At 38.9% G+C, this 20,953-nt stretch overlaps 1 protein-coding gene across 2 annotated transcripts in view; it reads left to right on the top strand.

Moving 5' to 3' along the window:
* The first annotated feature begins 1,813 nt into the window (after positions 1-1,813).
* MTX2 (metaxin 2) overlaps positions 1,814-20,953 on the top strand; it is a 66,915-nt gene continuing 47,775 nt past the window's right edge. For both annotated transcript variants that reach the window (XM_060016545.1, XM_060016544.1), the window contains exon 1: positions 1,814-2,022. In XM_060016545.1, the coding sequence (XP_059872528.1) occupies positions 1,983-2,022 (40 nt within the window). In that variant the 5' untranslated portion in view covers positions 1,814-1,982. The remainder of the gene's footprint in view (positions 2,023-20,953) is intronic.

Below are 20,953 nucleotides of genomic sequence, written 5' to 3'. Positions count from 1 at the left end.
TATTTATTTTTGGCTGCGTTGGGTCTTCGTTGCTGCGCACGGGCTTTCTCTAGCTGCGGCGAGTGGGGGCTACTCTTCGTTGTGGTGCGTGTGCTTCTCATTGCGGTGGCTTCTCTTGTTGCGGAGCATGGGCTCTAGATGAGTGGGCTTCAGTAGCTGTGGCATGCGGGCTTAGTTGCTCCGCAGCATGTGGGATCTTCCTGGTCCAGGGCTCTAACCTGTGTCTCTTGCATTGGCAGGCCGATTCTTAACCACTGCGCCACCAGGGAAGTCCCTATTTTATTATTTTTGATGGAATTGTAAATGGGATTGTTTTCTTAATTTTTCTTTATGACATTTTGTTGTTACTGTATGGAAACAACAGATTTCTATGTATTTATTTTGTATCCTGAAACTTCACTGAATTCATTTATTAGTTTAAAGTGTTTTTGGTGGTCTTTAGGGTTTTCTACATTTAATATCATAGCATCTGCAAATAGTGACAGTTTTTCTTCTTCATTTCCAAACTGAATTTCTATTATTTCCTTTTCTTGCCTAATTGCTATGGCTTGGATTTCCAATTACTGTGTGATTTAAAATGAGTCACCTCATCACTCTGAACCTGTTTATCATCAGTGAAAGAGGGGCTTTGGCCCTCCAGATGATCTCTGAAGTCTGTTTCACTTGTAATATTTCATTCCTCTAAATCTGTAATATAGTCTGAGTTTTCTTGAATTGTTTATGTATAATTTAAAAAGTTATTAGGTTAAGGGGTAAAAAGTCACCTATGGGATTTAGGTGTCTCCACTTCCTGCCCCTCTTACCCCTGAAAGGGATGAACTGAAGTGTGTGACTAGAGTATTTTATTCTCCAAGATGAGCTTCATTTCAGGTGTACAGAGATGAAGGGCAAACTTTTAGCTTAGGTGCTGCTCAAGCCGCCTTCTCTCTGGCAAGCATGTTTGAATAAAGAAGTAAACACTAACGTCTGTCCATGGACTAATCAACCTAACAGTATAGTTGAACAGAGGAAATTAATGTGGGTTTGAATCTGGGCTTGAGTGGACTCCCTGCGCAGGCAGTTTAAAATCCCTAAGCCTGTTTCTTTATCTGTAAAATGGCAAAAACATCATCTTATTGGTCATCTAGAGGATGACATGAAATAGAATACTGTACATATTTTTTAAGTGCCTAGTATCCAGTGGACACTTAAAACTGTTACTTGCCTTGATGATATCCCTTATTTGTGGAATCTAAAAAATACAACAAATATTGTATTTGTGAATATAACAAAAAGGAAACAGACTCACGGATATAGAGAACAAATTAATGGTTATCAGTGGCAGGGCGTAGAGGCAATACAGGGGTGGCGGAGTGGGAGGTACAAACTACGGGGTGTAAGATTAGCTACAGGGATGTACTGTATCAATACAACACGGGGAATATAGCCAATATTTCGTAATAACTGTAAATAGAGTTTAACCTTTAAAACTTATATAAAAAATAGAATTAAAAAAATCACCAACCTATACAATTAAGAGCAAACAAATGCTTGTTGTTTGAAACGACTTTAAAAAAAAGTTACTTGCTTACAAAATCCTCGCTTAGAAAGGAAACTGAAAACGTCTGGGGTACCCCCGCCTTCCGGGTAGGCTGGAGTCGGGAATCAAACACCCTTCTCCCCTCTCCCTCCCCTCCCCCCGCCCACCGGCGGCCCCCAGCGGCCGTGAGCCCGGAACAGCACCGCCGGGAGGAGTCAGAGGCGGGGCCGGCGGAAGTGCTTGCTCGCCGCTGTCAGCTGCGCCGGAAGTTCCTGGCCTGGCCTGGAGGTAACCTTAGGGTCTTCGCCGCAGGAGCAGGCACGGCCGCCGCGGGGGTGGGCTTTTCTAGTCCGAGCCTCAGCCGGTGCCAGGTCTGTTAGGTGCCAGGAATCGCCGGGGTGCGCAGGAGTTCGCTGAGGTTCCCGGGGAGTAGGAACCGCGGGCGCAGGGCCGCCCAGCCGACATGTCTCTAGTGGCAGAAGCCTTCGTCTCGCAGATTGCAGGTAGCGTGCATGGCCGCGGACCCGGACGGAGGCGGGGACCGGCGTGGGGCAGTCGTGGGGAGCACTGTGGGCTTTAGGACTGCAGGTTTCCTCCAGCCTTGCAGCATTAGACGCTGAACTCAGGCCTGGGGATGGAGGTGGGCACTGACTACCAGCCGCATCTCATAGATGAGAAGACGGAGGGGGAGAAATTTGGCCAAGGTCACCCGGTAGGACTGGGAGTTCCATCTGTCTTTCCTGGGCACTGCTTTGTCCAGCTGCCCACTGGGTCTGGACGTGTTGGGGTGCGTGGAGAACGCCGTGGGTTGGAATTAAGGTAGGGGCGTGGCCACAGGGGCAGGGCTTCCGAAGGCTTCAGTGATTAACTATGGGGGCAACCTCGGTGTGGGACCTGAAGTTTAAGGTGATTGTCACTAGTGAGTCGCCATTGTCATTTGAGTGGCCACCGAAGTTTCCTCTCCGAGCAGCACAGTATTATCATTTGCTACGTCTCTAGGATTCATTGACACATTTTTAAGTCTACATGAATTTTTTGAAACACCTTTGACTTGACGGACTGAACATGACTGATGTAAATAGATTTATAATGTATTTCTGTTATCGAGGTTCTTATTTACTGTAGTGAAAGAAATTACATATTGTTGAGAAAGTGAGGAGACTATTGTAAGTGTAGGTTGATGGGTCATCGTTAATCTTTAAATGGAGTTAACCTTAAACAGCCTAGCAGTATTCTCACGGTGAGTACGGTAAATATTCAGTCACGAGGATAAATAGGTACATTTACAATAAGGTAGTATTTTTGAAATGGAAAGTACTGAATGTGTTACAGAATTTGCCAAAATGTTTTTCATTGCATTTGTGTGAACATACACTTCTTTTTTTCCTTTTTTCACTTAAAGACTGTTTTCTAAAAGAGAGGGAGGCTCCCACTAGATTGCAAGCTTCATAAAAGCTGGGATAATACTTACTTTGTCTCTAGTATCCTTTTTTCTTTTTAAAATTTATTTATTTATTTTTGGCTGCCTTGCGTCTTCATTGCTGCGTGAGGGCTTCTCTCTAGTTGCGGTGAGCAGGGCCTACTCTTTGTAGCGGTGCGCAGGCTTCTCATTGCAGTGGCTTCTCTTGTTGTAGAGCACGGGCTCTAGGCATGTGAGCATCAGTAGTTGTGGTACGTGGGCTCAGTAGTTGTGGCTCGTGGGCTCTAGAGCGCAGGCTCAGTAGTTGTGGCGCACGGGCTTCGTTGCTCCGCAGCATGTGACATCTTCCTGGACCAGGGCTAGAACCCCTGTCCCCTGCGTTGGCAGGTGGATTCTTAACCACTGCACCACCAGGAAAGTCCCTGTCTCTAGTATCTTGAGGACCTGTCAGTTGGTGCTCAGTAAATATTCGTGACCTGAATCAATGAATATTCTTGAGATTTCAAACAACGATTATTTCTATTTATACCATTTATGTTTAAAACAAATTAGATCATTAATTTAATTTAGATTGCTGCTATGTTAAAATATTTCAGTGTATGCTGATATTAGTATACTGTATTCCCTAATGTGTGATTTCTTTTAAAGAAAAAATGATGAATATCTTTTAGTAAGCTTTTAATAAGTTTGGAACTTTGCTTCCATTAGTGAAATTTAAGAATTTCTAGGAATTTTATCAGTCTTTCATCTTAGCTTTTTGGAGTGGTCACTCTAGGAGGAGGCGTTTATAGATGGATAATTCAATAAATGGTGTTGGGACAACTCGTAAGTCATAACATTGCTAGAATAAATTCCAGATGAATTAAAGATTTAAGTGTAAAATAAGAACAAAAACCAAACTGTAATAAAATAATTAGGAAAAAATATAGGAGATATAGCGTAGGAGGCCCAAGCAAGACACAGAATTCAGAGTTCATGGAAGAAAAAAATTATGGATTTTATTGCACATAAATTTAAAAAGCTTTGTACAATGAGAGACATAAGTTTCTACAAATTAAGAAAAAGACAGTCCAACAGAATCAAAGATAAAGGACAGGAACAGGCAGTTCACAAAAGGGGAAATGCAAATCAGCAGTGAAGGTATGAAAAGATGCTCTCCACTAATTTCCACTCAGTTGGACCCTCAAAGTATTGGTGAGTCTGTAAGAAATCACTGCCTTTTGGGAACTTAACATAGCAATATTTATTTAAATGCTGTTACTTGACCCAGAAATTCTTCTTAATGAGATTTATCTGATAGAAATAGAAGGACCAGTATTTAAAGAAATATACAACAGTAATAATTGTGGTATTATTTGTAATAGCAAAAACCCAGAAATGTCCTAAGTTATGGCATGCCCACATTATTACAGATACTAAAAATGAAGAGGTATATCTGTTAAATGTATTGGCTTGAAAACTCTGATTATCTTAAGTAAAAACAAGTTATAGAATAGTGTATGTGTGTATATGTATATAGTATGAACCCACTGTCGTTAAATAAACGAACCCTGTATAAACATGTATATGTAAGCAAAGAAAAATGTAGAATAATATTCAACTAATTTTAACTAGTAATGTCAGGGTAATAAGGTTAGGATGTTAGTGGAGTGAGAATATTTTACTTTTGAATTTAAATGGTTCTAATTTTAAAAATTTGAAAGATTATATTTTGGCAACAGCGAAAAAAGGGTGGCTATACCAATAATTTATATGAAACCTTGTATTTGACTTGTAAGTGTGACTCAAATCTAACAACTAATCACAGCAGTCTGCTTCTGGCAGTAATAACGTTGTTCTTGGAAGAGATCAACCTCAAGAGATTAGAGATATATATCTACATAGTCCCGTTATAACTTAATAAGTAAATGTGAATCTGTTTTTGTAGTTGAGAGCTCTGTTTTTTAATGTGTTTAACACTTTGCTTATTATTCTTTCTTTCAGTGGGCCAACAAACTGGTATTTCTTTGGAAACATTTAACGACATCTTACATCTATCTGTGCTATTCATGAAGTGCCTTCCTTGAGAACCTCATTCTTAAGGACATCTTTTTGAAAGCCTTCTCTGAACTCCCCCATTTAAATGAACCTTCTGTCGCTTTACCACTAGTGTATCCCTCACCAAGTCCTCTCAGTTCTTACTCCTTATTATGACTCAGTAGCTATTCTCTCCGTCTCCACTGCTATATTATTACCTTAGTTTACAGCTTTGTTATTTCTTGCTTGGATTACTGTAGTAGTGTCTGAATAGGTTTTCCTGCTTTCAGTCTGTTCTCTTTCTAGTACAGCCTCTACACTGCAAAGCCTCTGTGGGTTTTTGTCTGTTTGTGTTGTTTTATTTTTATTTTCCTAAAATGCAGATTTAACTCCTCTTGTTTTAACACCTCATTGGTTCCCCACTGTCAGTAGACTGGAGTGAGGCATACAAGAGCCTCCGTGAGTTATTCCAAGTCTGTCTCTCCAGCCTCATCTCTCATCACCCCTTTCCTTGAACTCTTGCCTTTCTAAACTATTAGTAAATAAATAAACTATTAGTAGTGTCCATTTTTGGCAAATGTTGCCTTTTCCCTGAACTGTCCACTTTGCTTGGATAACTCCTGTTTGTCCTTTAAGACTCTGAGCACATTTTAGCCTGTAAGTCTACCTGACATTTTTTTCCTGTGTAATAAGAAAGGTTTATTGTTTTTTTTCTTTTTTTCTCATAATAAAAATGATACATTACTACTGTAGAAAATGAAAACAATCCAAAAGAATACAAAGTAAAAATCACCTAAAATCATAAATTTAAAATCTCATCCTCATCATTAAAACTTTGGTGAACAAAGCTACCTCATTTACTCTCCCTACAAATAAAAAAAATGAACATAGATAATATATAATATGATTACTTTTTTGTAATCTGTTTAGTCATGTAGCATATCGAGATCTCCTTCCATGTCTATGAATGGACTGACATATATATCATCATTGTTAAATGGTTGCATTAGTATTTCACGGTAATGAAGAAATCATAATTAGCTTATCTAGTCTTATTATGATGGGTATTTGGGTGTTGTATTAATTCGGCCTGAGAAGCAGAAGTGGTAGGAGCTCTAGCGCTACTTCTAGCTCTGTATACACTCTCACACACACACACACACACACACCCACCCCTCATGCACGCACGCACGTGGAACTGGCTTATGCTGTTGTTGTGGGGTTGGCCAAGCAAATGCTAAGTCCAAAGGCAGACAGCCCTGAAGGGGGTCCAGGAAGAGGAGGGAGCACGTGCCACAGGTGCTGCTTGCAGGGCCCGAGCTCAGGGAGGACTTAGGTCCTCTGTTGGTAAGTTGGGCCCACCCAGGATAATCTCCCTTTTGATTAACACAAGGTCAGCTGATCCTGGACTTTAATTATATCAGCAAAATCCCTTCACAGCAACGCCTAGATTAGTATTTGAATAACTGGGAGGTGTTTGCTACAAAATGGCTGTTGCCTCCCTTCTGTCTTCCCAACACCTGCTGGAGGATACCCCTTGTAGCTCACCCTAATAAACAGTAGAAAGGGTATTCTGGCAGATGTAGTTCAGTCTAGCCAGTTTCACGTACCTCAAAACCATCACAGGTGTATATGACTTTGTAAACAGTGCTTACAAATACATATTTGTGTATCTGAGTAGTTTCTTTGGATAAATTTCTTAAAGTGGGAGAGAATTTTGAATTTTTCTTTTAACTCAGTGACATGGAAATAAATGGTAACTTATGATTTTGAATTAATAGCTTGGATCTCTAGATAATGATATGCTAGATTAAGAACTTTAAAAAGAGGATGAAAATAGTCCTGGATATTGAGTGGTTTTCAAAATCTTTTGTAATAGCGTATGTATTTTAAATTTTAACTTGTTTTTTTAACTGGCAAAATTTTCCAATACATTAGTCGAGTTTCAGGTTAAAAAAAATTATTTTTTTCAGATAGTTGGGTAGGCACATATCCCGGGGAAGGATTGAGTATTCCCATTTGGGTTGTATGACCATATTTGGAGTAGTTACTGTAGCCGAAAGGACAGAGTACTGTGATGGACAGGCCTGACTCACTTGCCCATCTCTTTACCAGGAGCGACTCCAGTTTTTAGGGCTCCACAGTGCCACCAGATACACGCAAAAAGCTTAGAGAGGTGCTGAGCGCTAAACTGCAGGAATCTCTTACAGTGTTGATCACTTCCTTCACCTTGCTTTCTTCCTGTGGACTTGGAAGTGAGAGTCAGACCTGGGTTCTTATTCAGCTACTTGCTAAATGTGTGACCTTGGGCAAATTACTTGCCTTTTTAAGCCTCAGGTTTCTTATTTGCAAAGTGGTAAAGATAATTATAGATTATTTAAGGAATAGATGACAAAGGATAGAAAATGCTTGGCATTGTGTCTGGGACATAGTAAGCACTCAATAAGTGTTCATTAATATTATTTTTAGCTCATTTACCTATCAGTTTTTCTCTTTTACTGGACTTTGCTTCTGTCTTCCTGTGTGAAGATATAAGTTTGGTAAAGGTTTTAAAATTACCTATAAATAGGGCTTCCGTGGTGGCGCAGTGGTTGAGAGTCCGCCTGCTAATGCAGGCGACACGGGTTCGTGCCCCGGTCCGGGAGGATCCCACATGCCGCGGAGCGGCTGGGCCCGTGAGCCATGGCCGCTGGGCCTGCGCGTCCGGGGCCTGCGCGTCCGGAGCCTGCGCTCCGCAGCGGGAGAGGCCACAACAGTGAAGGGCCTGCGTACCGGAAAAAAAAAAAATTACCTATAAATAGAATACATAATTTATTTCAATAATATAAAACATCTGTAAACAGTTACTTTTATTAAAATTACTCCTGTAATAAATTATTATAAGATATTTGTTTCAAGATTATACCTTTGATAAGTTCCAACCATATTTATCTTCATTATATAATTGGATCTTCAGTATAGGTCATAGGTATAAATACTCTGAGACTTTTTCAGTGGTGATTTGTTTGTTAGCATTGCCAAAAGGTTTTAGCCTTAAAAACTTAGCTGCTAAGTATCTGGTTGATGATAAGAGTAAGCGTCCTTTTTTTTTTTCCCTTTTCTGCGGTACGCAGGCCTCTCACTGCTGTGGCCTGTCCAGTTGCGGAGCACAGGCTCCGGACGCGCTGGCCCAGAGGCCATGGCTCACGGGCCCAGCCGCTCTGCGGCATGTGGGATCCTCCTAGACCGGGGCACGAACCCGTGTCCCCTGCATTGGCAGGCGGACTCTCAACCACTGCGCCGCCACCAGGGAAGCCCCTAAGCGTCCATTTTTGACCGACTGTGCTAGATGATATATTGATACATAGTTGCTAGTATTAACAATTTGATCATGTTAGGCATTTTTCTTGTTTTATGGATGAGGAAATTGAAACTCTGTTAGGTAATAGAGTATAAAGGTTAGGAACAAGGCCATTGGAGTGAGACAACTGAATTCTAAGCTCAGTTCTGCTTTCTGTTTTATGATCTTGGGCAGAGCTTTCTAGGCCACAGTTTCCTTATTTGTGAAAAGGGGATAGTATATTTTATAATGTATTCTAATCACCGAGGGTAGTACATGGTATGTTCAGTATGTGGTAGTTTGTTACTGCTTTTGTTCCCTAGGTGCCTCTGAGGATGTTACCTTTGTACTGTTATCCCTTTACCATTTTGGTCAGCAAAATATCCAAAGTGTCTTTATTTTTATTAATTTCTATACCATCGTTTCTGAATGATCTTATTACTTCACTAATGTGTTGATATAGTTTAAGCATATTAGTTAATTTCATCATACTATGATTATTAATCTTTTGAAATCAGGACAATATCTGTTCTGTTCTTTATTTAGAAGCTCTGTAAACTATGTAAAGGATGAAAAAGAAGACTTGGAATATTTCATTTATCTCATTGTGGGCATGCAGGTGCTTAATTATTTAAATTCATTATTAATTTCATTCTCGCAGTTGCATTAATTTATGGTATGATCTAGGAAAGTAGTTTTATAGGTTCCATGGCACCGATATATAAGCATTTTGAAAGTAAGTATAATCAATATAGGCATGTTTAAAAAATTTTGTTTTTATATCAGTAATAAAGTGCTTTTTATTCCATCTTTCTTCCACATGAATACTGGGAAATTTGGACTTTGAAAGCATCTCAGAAGCGTCTTAGAGGCCCAAAGTGGAAACTATGGGTTAAAGGTCCTTTGTAAGATAGAAGTGATGCTATTGCTCACAAGATACATTAAGAGTGAAGAAAATGATAGTCAAGGCTCTTACATCTGTATATCTAATATCTAATAATTGCAACAGATATTTGAAAAAATACAATACGTTCAATTCTTTTGCTCTTGAAAATAAAGATATTTTGTTAGTTATTTGTAGTCCACATTCTGAGGATTCTCCAGTATTGAGGGAGGCACGGAGGAATTATTGAGAGGTTATTGAAGTGGCCATTACATTTCAGAGAATCTTTTTTCATTTGTATTAGTTGTATGAATAGACTCAGACCGTAGTGCTTATCACCTTGGCACATGTAAAGTTGATATTGAAGGGGCAGATGGAGAAGCAAAACAAAGACAAAATAGGTTATACTTTAGATTAGAGGCAAAATACAGTTGATTGACAGCAGTGTGACCTATTTTCTTTTATCATATGAACAGGTTGAAAACCAAATTCTTAAAGACAATGTTTATTTCCTTTTAGAAAACTTTGGTATGCTGTTAAGATCACTTGGAACGCTTGTTTTTGATCTCGTATAATAGTCCATATTAAGCATAATGTGAGTTTTGATTTTCTTGTGTGCTTCATTAACATTCTGTACTATGAAATTACATGATTTTTCATTTTTAACTTAAAAGATTTTGGTGATGTATGCCCCATAAAATTTGTCAGTCTTTCTTCTGTGAAGACTTTTTTTTTTTTTGCGGTACGCAGGCCTCTCACTGTTGTGGCCTCTCCCGTTGCAGAGCACAGGCTCAGGACGCGCAGGTTCAGCGGCCATGGCTCACGGGCCCAGCCGCTACGCAGCATGTGGGATCTTCCCCGACCGGGGCACGAACCCGTGTCCCCTGCATCGGCAGGCGGACTCTCAACCACTGCGCCACCAGGGAAGCCCCTTCTGTGAAGACTTCTGAGTTATTAATGTTAGCTCAAGCCTTTCATATATGAGTGAAAATTGAAAGAAAACATCAAACTTCTTAACATTTTTCAAACATTTTTGATATTTCTTGATAAGTAGTTTTCAGATGGGCTGAAGATGTCACATGAAGATGAGATATTAAATTCAGGCTTCTCATTTTTTGTTCAAAGACAGAAGTTATAATATTCAGCAAATCCAGCCACAGACATTTATGTGTAGCAGTTTCTGCCTTGCCAGTAAGAGAAATGCACATTTTAATTTTTTATTGCTTTGTAAATGATCCTGTACTCTATTCTTGAACACTTCTTATTTTTGTACGCTCTATAAATGAATCATGGTTTTGAACTTTCCTACATCAGTAATAAAAATGAAATTTGATTGGTTAGTAATAAAGAAGGTTCTTTTCATAAAAACAATCATTTTGTCATGGCAATTCCCATTAACTGTAACTGCATTAGCAAAATAGAAACCATAAAAAGCATTTCATTATGCTTGTACACTTAGCTATGTTTTTGTACTGATTATATATATATATATATATATATATTTAAACATCTTTATTGGGGTATAATTGCTTTACAATGGTGTGTTAGTTTCTGCTTTATAACAAAGTGAATCAGTTATACATATACATTGATTATATATTTTTATCTCTAAGAACTTTTATAAACCAGAGAAGTTTCTTCATGGCTTAACCTGAGATGTTATCATTCCTAATTTGGTTAGATGGTTTTATTGCTAGACTTACAGCAATTTTTTGCTGTCAGATATCTTTTAGGCTTTAGATAGCAAAAGACCTGCTTGTATTTTCCACAGAATATGTCTTTAGGTTGCGTATCTAATTTGCATTAGGTGCTCTGCTAAGTGCTGGGGTACAAAAATGAGTAACAGTTGTTGCCTTTGGTGAACTTATATTCTTGTGTTGGTCAGATCCATTGAAACAAATACAAAGTGGTGTATCCTGTAATAGAAATGCTAATTTACTGAGCCTTTTACCTCACTTCTCTCAAACTGAATTAGGGGTGTTAGATATTTAGTGAACATCTCAACTCCTCTCCCTGCCCGTCACCTTCTGTCTAGCACACTTGTGATTATTTTTTTTACCCGGTTCATATTTCGTCTCCTCTCGTGAATTCTTTCCTGTTTTCCTCAAGCTGATTGTTATTTCTTCAAGAGGATTCCTGTAGTGCTTTATACATCCCTCTGGTCTGATGCTTATATTAATAACTGCTACTGAGTACATTCTGTGAGCTTAGAGACTGTATATGGCATTTACGTAGTTTATCTAATTTTATTCTTCCAAGAACCTTACAAGGTAGATGATATTTCCCGTTTTTACAGATGAAGTAAATGAGGCAAGAAGAGGCTATGCAACTTGGCTAAGGTCACTTAGGCAATAAGTTGTAGAGTTGGGAGGGGAACCCGGGCATGTCTCACTTCAAGACTTATGTTTTTTCCCTACACCACCTGTATTCATTTATTGTATTGTAAATGGTTATGTGCATCTCAGTCACCTCTTCTCACTTCCTCTGCTCTGTGCCCCCCACCCGCTCAACAAAATTAGATCTTAGAGAGCAATGGCAGTTTTATATTCATCATAGTCCCTGGTACATTTTCCAAGTTTAATAACCTATGGTTGTTTAGTTAAGTGCTTTAATATATTTTTTCTAGCCTCTCTGAGGATTTTCTATCCCTGTGCTTCTGTTCATGAAGGGATTCTGTGATGGTTGGTCTATGTTATCTTATTTCTTGTTTGTTTTTTCCTTTTTTTGCTGTTGTTGTTCTTGGGGAATCTGGCAATTCTGCCAAGACTTCTGCAGGTATAACAACAGATCAAATCCTCTGTAGGGAGTCATCTGTTTCACGGCTAGCTGAGAGGAGTGAGGGAGGAGGAATAGAGAGTTCTTTGGTTACCTAGCTTGATATGAGAGAGTGAGTATATGTCACGTACTAGAAAAGGGCAGATACTTAAAATAATAGGTACTATTGTTACAGTGATTGTAATTGGTTTAGAGTAGTGGAGAGGATTGTTTCTTAGTTGGAGGGACATTTATTTTCCATTTTCTCGGATTAGATTTAGAGAACCATTAAATCTTGAAGGTTAACACTGTTAACAATGTTGAGGTCTGATACTTGTGTGGGACTGTTTGTCTTCTCTCTGTTTTTTGGCCAGATACTGCACTTTTAATCTTAACCAGCTGTTTTTGCATAGTTCTGCTATCGATCTCATATTCATCTCTATTTCTGAGAAAAGTTCAGACACAGTGTCAGTGTTTCCTCTTTTATGAATTACAGATTACCATTTTTAAAAAGAGAATTCAAATTTTGAGCCCTAGCTACAAGGTTCATATCTGTTCATAGTCACCTGGAGTTGGCCTGCTGTTTATTGGAAATTAATGAAAAATGGTGGATCTTTTTTATAATGGGGTGAAGTCTAAATATAACCATTTGAGAGGATGACACATGAATCCTTACTAAGAATGGAAGGTTTTCAGTTTAACTTGTATTCATTTTAGCCTGAGTTATTGGCTTGCTGATGCTGTGAATTTGTTTTCTTCACCCTTGTTAACCTCCAGAAGTTTGTCAGTTTTATGAAATTGATCCTTGAATACTATTTTGAAATTGATCTCTAGTGTCACATAGATAGGTTCAGATGGCTCACGTTCAAGTCTCATAACTACTAACTTAATTTTACTTTCCTTATTGATTACATCTAATGGAAAAACTATCATTTAACCACTTTTTGGTTCCAAAGCAAGTGCAGCCTCAGTTCATTAGTCTTAAAAGCTTATTCTGGAACACTATTAAATTGCAGCATGTTACTAAAGCATGTTTTAAAACATGGCTTTAAGCCATATCCACAAATACTTAAGTAGAATAAGATGGGTAAGAATCTTCTTGAATAAAATTAATCTACATAGATCCTTACTGCCACATTCTATGAGGCAAATGAATAAAAGGGGTGAAAAGAACTTAATCTTATTTGAAGTGTACTCCATGTCCTGTGGACAGTACTTTTTTTTTTTTGTGATGGTGGTCGCAGACCATCTGCATCAGATTTACTGGAAGTGTGTGTGGCAAGTTTGGATTCTTGGCCCTCGTTTCTACAGTATCAGAATATCTGAGTTTAGGGTTTGGTGGAAATATGCAATTTTACAGAGTTCCTTAGCGGATTCATGTACATTAATGGTTGAGAACCATTGTTGTAGGATGATTGTAATTTCTTTAATTATAATTAATTAATTATTATAATTATTACCTAAGAACGTTTATTTGTGGGCTTTGTAAGAAGTTAGCTAATACAGTTCTGTGTTCATTGAATCCGGAGCCAGACTACCTGGGTTCAAACCCTGGCTCTTGTCACTTACTAGTCACTGTGACTTTGGCAAATTACTTATGGTTGTTCCTTAATTTTCTTATTGTAAAATAGGGATAATAATAGTAGTGTCTACCTCATAAAGTTGTTGTGAGGTAGTTACTATGTCAGGCACTTAAGTGCACAATAAATGCAATAAGTCTTTTAAAATCTATTTCAGTTTTACTGAGGTATAATTTATATACCCTTTTAAAGTGTACAATTAATTTTTAAAATATATTTGCAGAGTTGTGATTATTACCACAATCCAGTTGTAGAAGAAACATTTTCATCACCCCCAAAAGAAATTTCTTGCCTGTTTACAGTCATTCCCATTCCCATCCCAGCCTGAATCAACCACTAACCTACTTTCTGTTTCTGTAGATTTGCCTATTCTGAACATTTCATATAAATGGAATCATACAATGTGTTTTCTTTAGTGACTGGCTTTTTTCACTGGGAATAATGCTTTTGAAGTTAATCTGTGTCGTAACAGGTATTAATGCTTGACTCTTTTTTTATTGCCAAATAGTATTCTATGGTATGGATATACCGCATTTAGTTTATCGACTCATCAGTTGATAGTCATTTAGGTTGTTTCCACCTTTTGTTTACTGTGAATAACACTGCTGTGAACATTCTTGTACAAATCTTTGTGTGGATATGTTTTTCCATTTCTCCTGGGTGAATACCTAGGAGTGGAATTGCTGAGTCATAATGGCAATTCTGTGTTTAACATTTTAAGAAACCTCCAAACATTTTATACTCCCACCAGCAGTGTGTGAGAGTTCCAAATGCTGTACATCCTCTAAACATTTGTTATTGTCTGTCTTGTTGATTAAAGCCATTCTAGTGGGTGTGAGGTGGTGGCATCTCATTGTGGTTTTGATTTGCATTTCTCTAACAACTCATGATACTGAGTATCTTTTCATGTGCTTGTTTGGCCATTCATGTATCTCCTTTGGAGAAATATCTATTCATATCCTATGCCCATTGAAAGGATTGAGTTATTTGTCATCTTTGTTATTGAGTTGTAAGTTTTTTATATATTCTAGATACTAGCTATAAGGGTCTTAAGGGACTCTTAACTGCTGTCACCATCCCCCCCGCCCCCCACCATTATCATCTGCCTCAGTAGCAGTCTAGGTAGTTTTTGACCAGAAAGAGGTAGATTCTCATTATTCTCTAGTTTCATTTGGGCACCGGCTTTGGTTGTAAGAGAGAAGTTCTGCCCTTTACAAGTTTTCCTAAATTTTCAATCTGTTTTGCTTTCCTTCTTCTGCCTCCTGAATGGCAGGATATTAGAACCCATTTGCCTTGGATATTAATTCTAATGTATCATTCATTCATGTGCCCTCACTTTGAATCATTTTAGTCCTTTGTTTACCACGTTGTTACAAATGAATAGGTGGTTGGAGATATTGATGAGGGATTTGTGGGGTTGATGATTTGTCTGCCATGGGCTCAGTAAATTGGCATTCATTTGGCATTCTGGAGATTGTGTGCTGTTTTATGTAATTTTTTTTCTTAGCTCTGTGTAACATGTAGACAGAATTAAGCCTTGTTATGGGTGTATCAGATGATCTTTATTGTTATTTTCAGATAGGTTCCAGTATTCGTCAGAGTTTTAAACTTGAAACATTATAAAGATAACAGATAGGGAGATGGGCCATATGGTACCACTAAAGTCTAAGTGCCTTAAAGGCAGTGACTTGATTTTCTTTATAATTTTATCCCTGGTGCTTAGAATGGTACCTGGCACATTATATTCAGGGTGTGTGTGTGTGTGTGTGTGTTTGTGTGTGTGTGTGTGTGTGTGTGTGTGTGTTCTGTGAATATTTATTGAACGACTGATAAAATGGATTTGTAGAATGTGGCTTAATTTACTTTCTAAAATGAGAGCTATGTACAGTTTACTACACATACTTATATGCAGCAAGCAATATAGAATATGCAGTGGATTCTGATGTCAATCAACAAGTTTTTAAGGACTGATGATAACTTGTAGCCAAGGGAATGGTTCTAGTGTGAATCTTCTTCCAAAGTTTGGCAATCCCTTTGTATTTTTGTCTTACACTTCTCTAGTCTGTCTTAGAATGTCTGCTCCTTGCTTCAGGACCCTTATTTCAATCTAAGGTTTTTTTTTTTTTTTTTTTTTGGTGGTACGCGGGCCTCTCACTGTTGCGGCCTCTCCCATTGCGGAGCACAGGCTCCGGACGCGCAGGCTCAGCGGCCATGGCTCACGGGCCCAGCTGCTCCGGGGCATGTGGGATCTTTCTGGACAAGAGCACGAACCCATGTCCCCTGCATTGGCAGGCAGATTCTTAACCACTGCGCCACCAGGGAAGCCCTAAGGTATTCTTTAATCTTTCTATCTGCACTTCCTTGCAGTATATATTTTAAGTGCCTCCTGTGATCTGAATGTTTGTGTCCCCTCCAAATTTATGCATTGAAACCCTAATCCCAAGGTGATGGTATTAGAAGGTGGGGACCGTTGGGAGGTGATTGGGTAATGAGGGCAGAACCCTCATGATTGGAATTAGTGCCAAGAGATCCCAGAGAGCTCCCTAGCCCCTTCCACCATGTGAGGACCCAGCAAGAAGTTGCAGTCAGTGACCTGGAAGAGGTCTCCTACCAGAACCCAACCATGCTGGCACCCTGATGTTGGACTTTGAGCTTCCAGAACTGTGAGAAACAAATTTCTGTTGTTTATAAGCCACCCAATCTGTGGTATTTCGTTATAGTAGCCCAAGTGGACTAAGACAGAGAGTAGCCTTACCACTGTGTTACAAAATACTACCTGTCAGTATTTTAACTATTGGAACTATTTTAAGTTTATGGAAATGACAGCATGGCACTACACCTCTCCATTCTCTAACATGAGCCACTTTCTTTAAAATTTTTAAAAATTGAAGTATAGTTGATGTACAATATTGTATAAGTTATGAGTGTACAATATAGTGATTCACAATTTTTAAAGGTTATATTCCATTTATAGTTATTATGAAATATTGGGTATATTCCCTGGGTTGTACGATACATGAGCCACTTTCTGACGTGAACATTGATCTCCAACTGTTGAGGTGATGGGAGAATGTTTTTTTTTTTTTTTTTTAATAAATTTATTTATTTATTTTTGGCTGAGTTGGGTCTTCCTTGCTGTGCGCAATCTTTCTCTAGTTGCAGCCAGCGGGGGCTACTCTTTGATGCGTTGCTCGGGCTTCTCACTGCGTTGGCTTCTCTTTGTTGCAGAGCACGGACTTTAGGTGTGTGGGCTTCAGTAGTTGTGTCACGTGGGCTCAGTTGTTGTGGCTCACGGGCTCTAGAGCGCAGGCTCAGTAGTTGTGGAGCACGGGCTTAGTTGCTCCGCGGCATGTGGGATCTTCCCGGACCGGGGCCCGAACCCATGTTCCCTGCATTGGCAGGTGGATTCTTAATCACTGCGCCACCAGGGAAGTCTGAGAATGATTTTAAACTCTTATTGTGCGAAGCGTCATGTCCTGCTTACACATCTTTGAATTGTACTATAGTTTGCAGGCTGAATTGTTGAATCTAATATATAGCTCTTAAAATTCTAGCTTTGATAAAGTCACATGTCATCATATTTTAACTCTGAACATCTTAAAAATCTACTTTAAATGAAGGCTTCAGATCATAACTGCCTAAAACTTGACAGGTGTTGAACTTAGTGTCTATGTTGATATCGCTGAGATCATCAGTATAGTATTTATGTCAAACAGTAAATTTATTTCCTTCCTTTCTCTGTGTGTCTTGCAGTAACTTGTCCATGTTTAAGAACTGTCAAATGTTCTTTGAGCATTTTGTTATATTAGTCGTATTTGCATTTACACCTTTGGCAGAACGACATCCAAATTTGGAGATAGGTTGCATGCGTTTCTTATTCCTTTAGACTGTCTAAATAGTCTTTGGAAGCAGAAGAGATGACATCAATGAGCTTTTGGAATCTAGTTGCCTAAGGATAAACTGGGTTTGACTTCATTAGTGCACAAATGATAGTTTTGTGTACAGTTATTATAGCATTAATCTACTTGATGGATTGGAAATATGACAGTACTGAAGCAGCATGTAATATTAGTGCCTATTATCCTACAAATTATGTCTTCACCTACATTCATATGCCAGAGGAGTCATGTTGTACATTAAGAATGAAGAATTAAAAAAAAAAAAAACCCCAACAACAGAGGGCATCTCTTTTTATGGCCCTTCTCTTGTCCTTTTAGATTAGATCATCAAGAGATGGACTTTAGAATTAGACTTGTTTATTAGGTCATAGCACTTTCATACTGTGAAATACCCTGAATTGAATGGAATAGATAGATCATTTGCCACCAGAATGACTTGATACTATAGAGAATACTGCAGGTAAAATGGAGTCTTTAAGAAACCTAGGTATATACATATGTGAATTTGTTGGCCAGTAGTCATTTCTCTAAAAATTGTAATGGATTTGTAGTAAAGAATATTGATGTTTTTGTTATATTGGTTGATAAAGCTTAAAAATAATAGGTACCTGGGGCTTCCCTGGTGGAGCAGTGGTTGAGAGTCCGCCTGTCGATGCAGGGGACACGGGTTCGTGCCCCGGTCCAGGAAGATACCACATGCCACGGAGCGGCTGGGCCCGTGGGCCATGGCCGCTGAGCCTGTGCGTCCGGAGCCTGTGCTCCACAACAGGAGAGGCCGCAACAGTGAGAGGCCCGCGTACCACAAAAAAAAAAAAAAAAAAAAGTAATAGGTACCTTAAAGATAATTAAATGAGAATCAAGTATGTATTTCTGGGGGCTATGGGTTTTGCTTTATCATGTGTGTATTTCTAGCACAAATTCATTTATTTATGTATTGTTTATTTTATTTTATTTATTTATTTTTTTGCGGTACGCGGGCCTCTCACCGCTGTGGCCTCTCCCGCTGTGGAGCAACAGGCTCCGGACGCGCAGGCTCAGCGGCCATGGCCCATGGGCCCAGCCGCTCCGCGGCATGTGGGACCCTCCCGGACCGGGGCACGAACCCGTGTCCCCTGCATCGGCAGGCGGACTCTCAACCACTGCGCCACCAGGGAAGCCCTGTATTGTTTGTTTTATATTAGGGCTTTCAAAAGTCCAAAAGTATGTGTTCTCTCTCTTTCTAAGCTTTTTCCTCCTCCAACATAAATACTTGTGGGAGGTAGAAAATATCTTTGAAAAATTTAAAAACATTCCTTTGCATAAAAAAAGCTATCACTAAAGGCTGAGACTTTAAGAGGAATCACCTTTGCTCCTGGTAAAAGAGACACTAGTGTAAAATACTCGGGGCAGTTTTACCTGGGCAAAATTGGAAAGAAAGTAAAGGATAAAGGGGTTAAAAGACCTTTAATAATGTTATTTGGATAGAAAGTTATGCGGTGTTCTGATATTTGCTTTATTTCTAGATGTTTTTTATTTATACCTGTAAAATAGGAATATATTTCTTCTTTATAAAAATGATAAACACTTTCATGGACCTTTTGCTAGGGAATAAGAAGTCATTCTAATTTTCAAGAATGAATGTAGGTCACTAAGAGTATCTTGGAGTAAGTTATTGCTTTGGTATGAAAATGATATAGTAGTTTCTGATTGTGAAAGAATTAATTTCTGAAAGGTGGGTAGTTTTACTTTGGAACTCTTGTGGTAAAGATTAGTTTTAAATGATACTTAGACCAAAAAAATTTAAATATTGCTTAATTTGAATTTCATATTTTGGCATGTATTGTACATATTATTATAAATGCTATATTCAAGTTTGGAGCAATTGAGAAGCCTAGTCTTTAATAAATAATCTCAGGACCATAGGAATTTTCACATTCTAGGAACTTAACTGCCTAGAAACGGAGATAAGATATTGACATAATAATAGAATAGAGAAGAAAGCAATATATGATATAAGACAAGTACAAACTGCTATGAGCAGTATAGATAAAGGAGAAATTAGATTTGTTTAGTTACAAAAGCCTTCTTGATAGAGGTAGCATTTTAAGCTTGGTCTTGAAAAAGGTGTAGGATTTGGATATGTGGTAGGGAAGGAATATTCTGGACAGAGGGGAACAATTTGAGCAAAGTCACTAAGGTGAGGAAGTATGAAGTATATGGGGGAAATTTTAAGTACTCTGGTAGGATACAAGGGTACTATTATTAGGTAGATGGGTAGGCAGGTATTCCCCCCCCTGCCATTAATTTGTGTGTGTTTTTTCCAAGCTTTTTTCGTGGTCAAAAAAGGTGATTTCACTAGAATAGAGGAGGACTCTTCTTTGTTCAAGGGTACGTGAATGGCTGGGTTCCCTGTTGAAACTTCAAATAAGTAGTTATTTAATTAGAACAATGTTTTCCAAGGTGGGGTGAGGTATATATACACCCTGTTTTATGCAGGACAATCCTTTGAAGTACAGGAAGAAAATATTGGAACTTAGGTTTCAGTTTATTTTTAACTGTTTTTTTTTTTTAGTGTATGTTTAATAATGTGCATGATTTATTAGCTTAGGAATACCAGCCATATGATTTCCAAATCTATTTGGGTCTGCATACTCGAGTATTTCTTTTTTTTTTGGCTGCGTTGGGTCTTCCTTGCTGCGCACGGGCCCTCTCTAGCGCAGCGAGCCGGCGCTACCCGTCGTGGTGGTGGGCGGGCTTCTCATTGGGTGGCCTCTCCCGTTGTCAAGCACAGGCTCCAGCAGCCGCAGCACGCAGGCTCAGTAGTTGTGGCTTGCGGGCTCCAGAGTGCAGGCTCAGCAGCTGTGGCACACGGGCCCAGCTGCTCCGCAGCATGTGGGATCCGCCCCGACCAGGGCTTGAACCCGTGTCCCCTGCATCGGCAGGCAGATTCCCAAACACTGTGCCACCGGAGAAGCCCCCTCAAGTATTTTATTGATGGGGACATGAGATTTTAAAAAGTGATATGTTAGAGTTAAAGAATATGGAAAGGGGAATAGTGAGATGACTTGTCAGATGGTTGAGGGCCGTGTGTTGGTCTTAGGAGCATTTCAACAGTAACATCCAGTGAAAATTGTATATTTGGTATAAAACATAGAAACAGATTTCCAGTTTTAGGGTCAGTGCATAGGTAAGTTTACAGGATTAGATTCTGCCAACTATTTCAGGCAGCTGTTTAATATTTTCATAGTTGTGCGATTGGTTGTAGTATTGGAGTTCTCTGGGTAAAAGTTTCCCTTTTTTTGGCCAGGTTGTGTAGTTTTCTTATCTTCCCTGATTCATTCTTAGCCTAAACAGTACAGAATCATAATAATGATAGTAGTAATAGTAAACACAAACATTTATTCAACCAGCATTTACTGATTGCCTGTTTGGTGCTAGGTTCTAGGAATTAGGTGGTAAGCAAAAATCAGACATGAACACTGGATTCATGTGCTTATTTTCTAGTGGAGGAGGTAAACAAGTAGTCCTCAAATCCCTGTAAAAATGTTGACTGTGATAAGTGGTTCAAAGAAGTGTGCATCTTA

This window comes from Delphinus delphis, chromosome 7, assembly GCF_949987515.2.
Source record: "Delphinus delphis chromosome 7, mDelDel1.2, whole genome shotgun sequence".
Classification (NCBI taxonomy): Eukaryota; Metazoa; Chordata; class Mammalia; order Artiodactyla; family Delphinidae; genus Delphinus; species Delphinus delphis.
The sequence above is the reverse complement of the archived record's forward strand: the minus strand, read 5'-3'. Positions and strand labels throughout refer to the sequence as shown.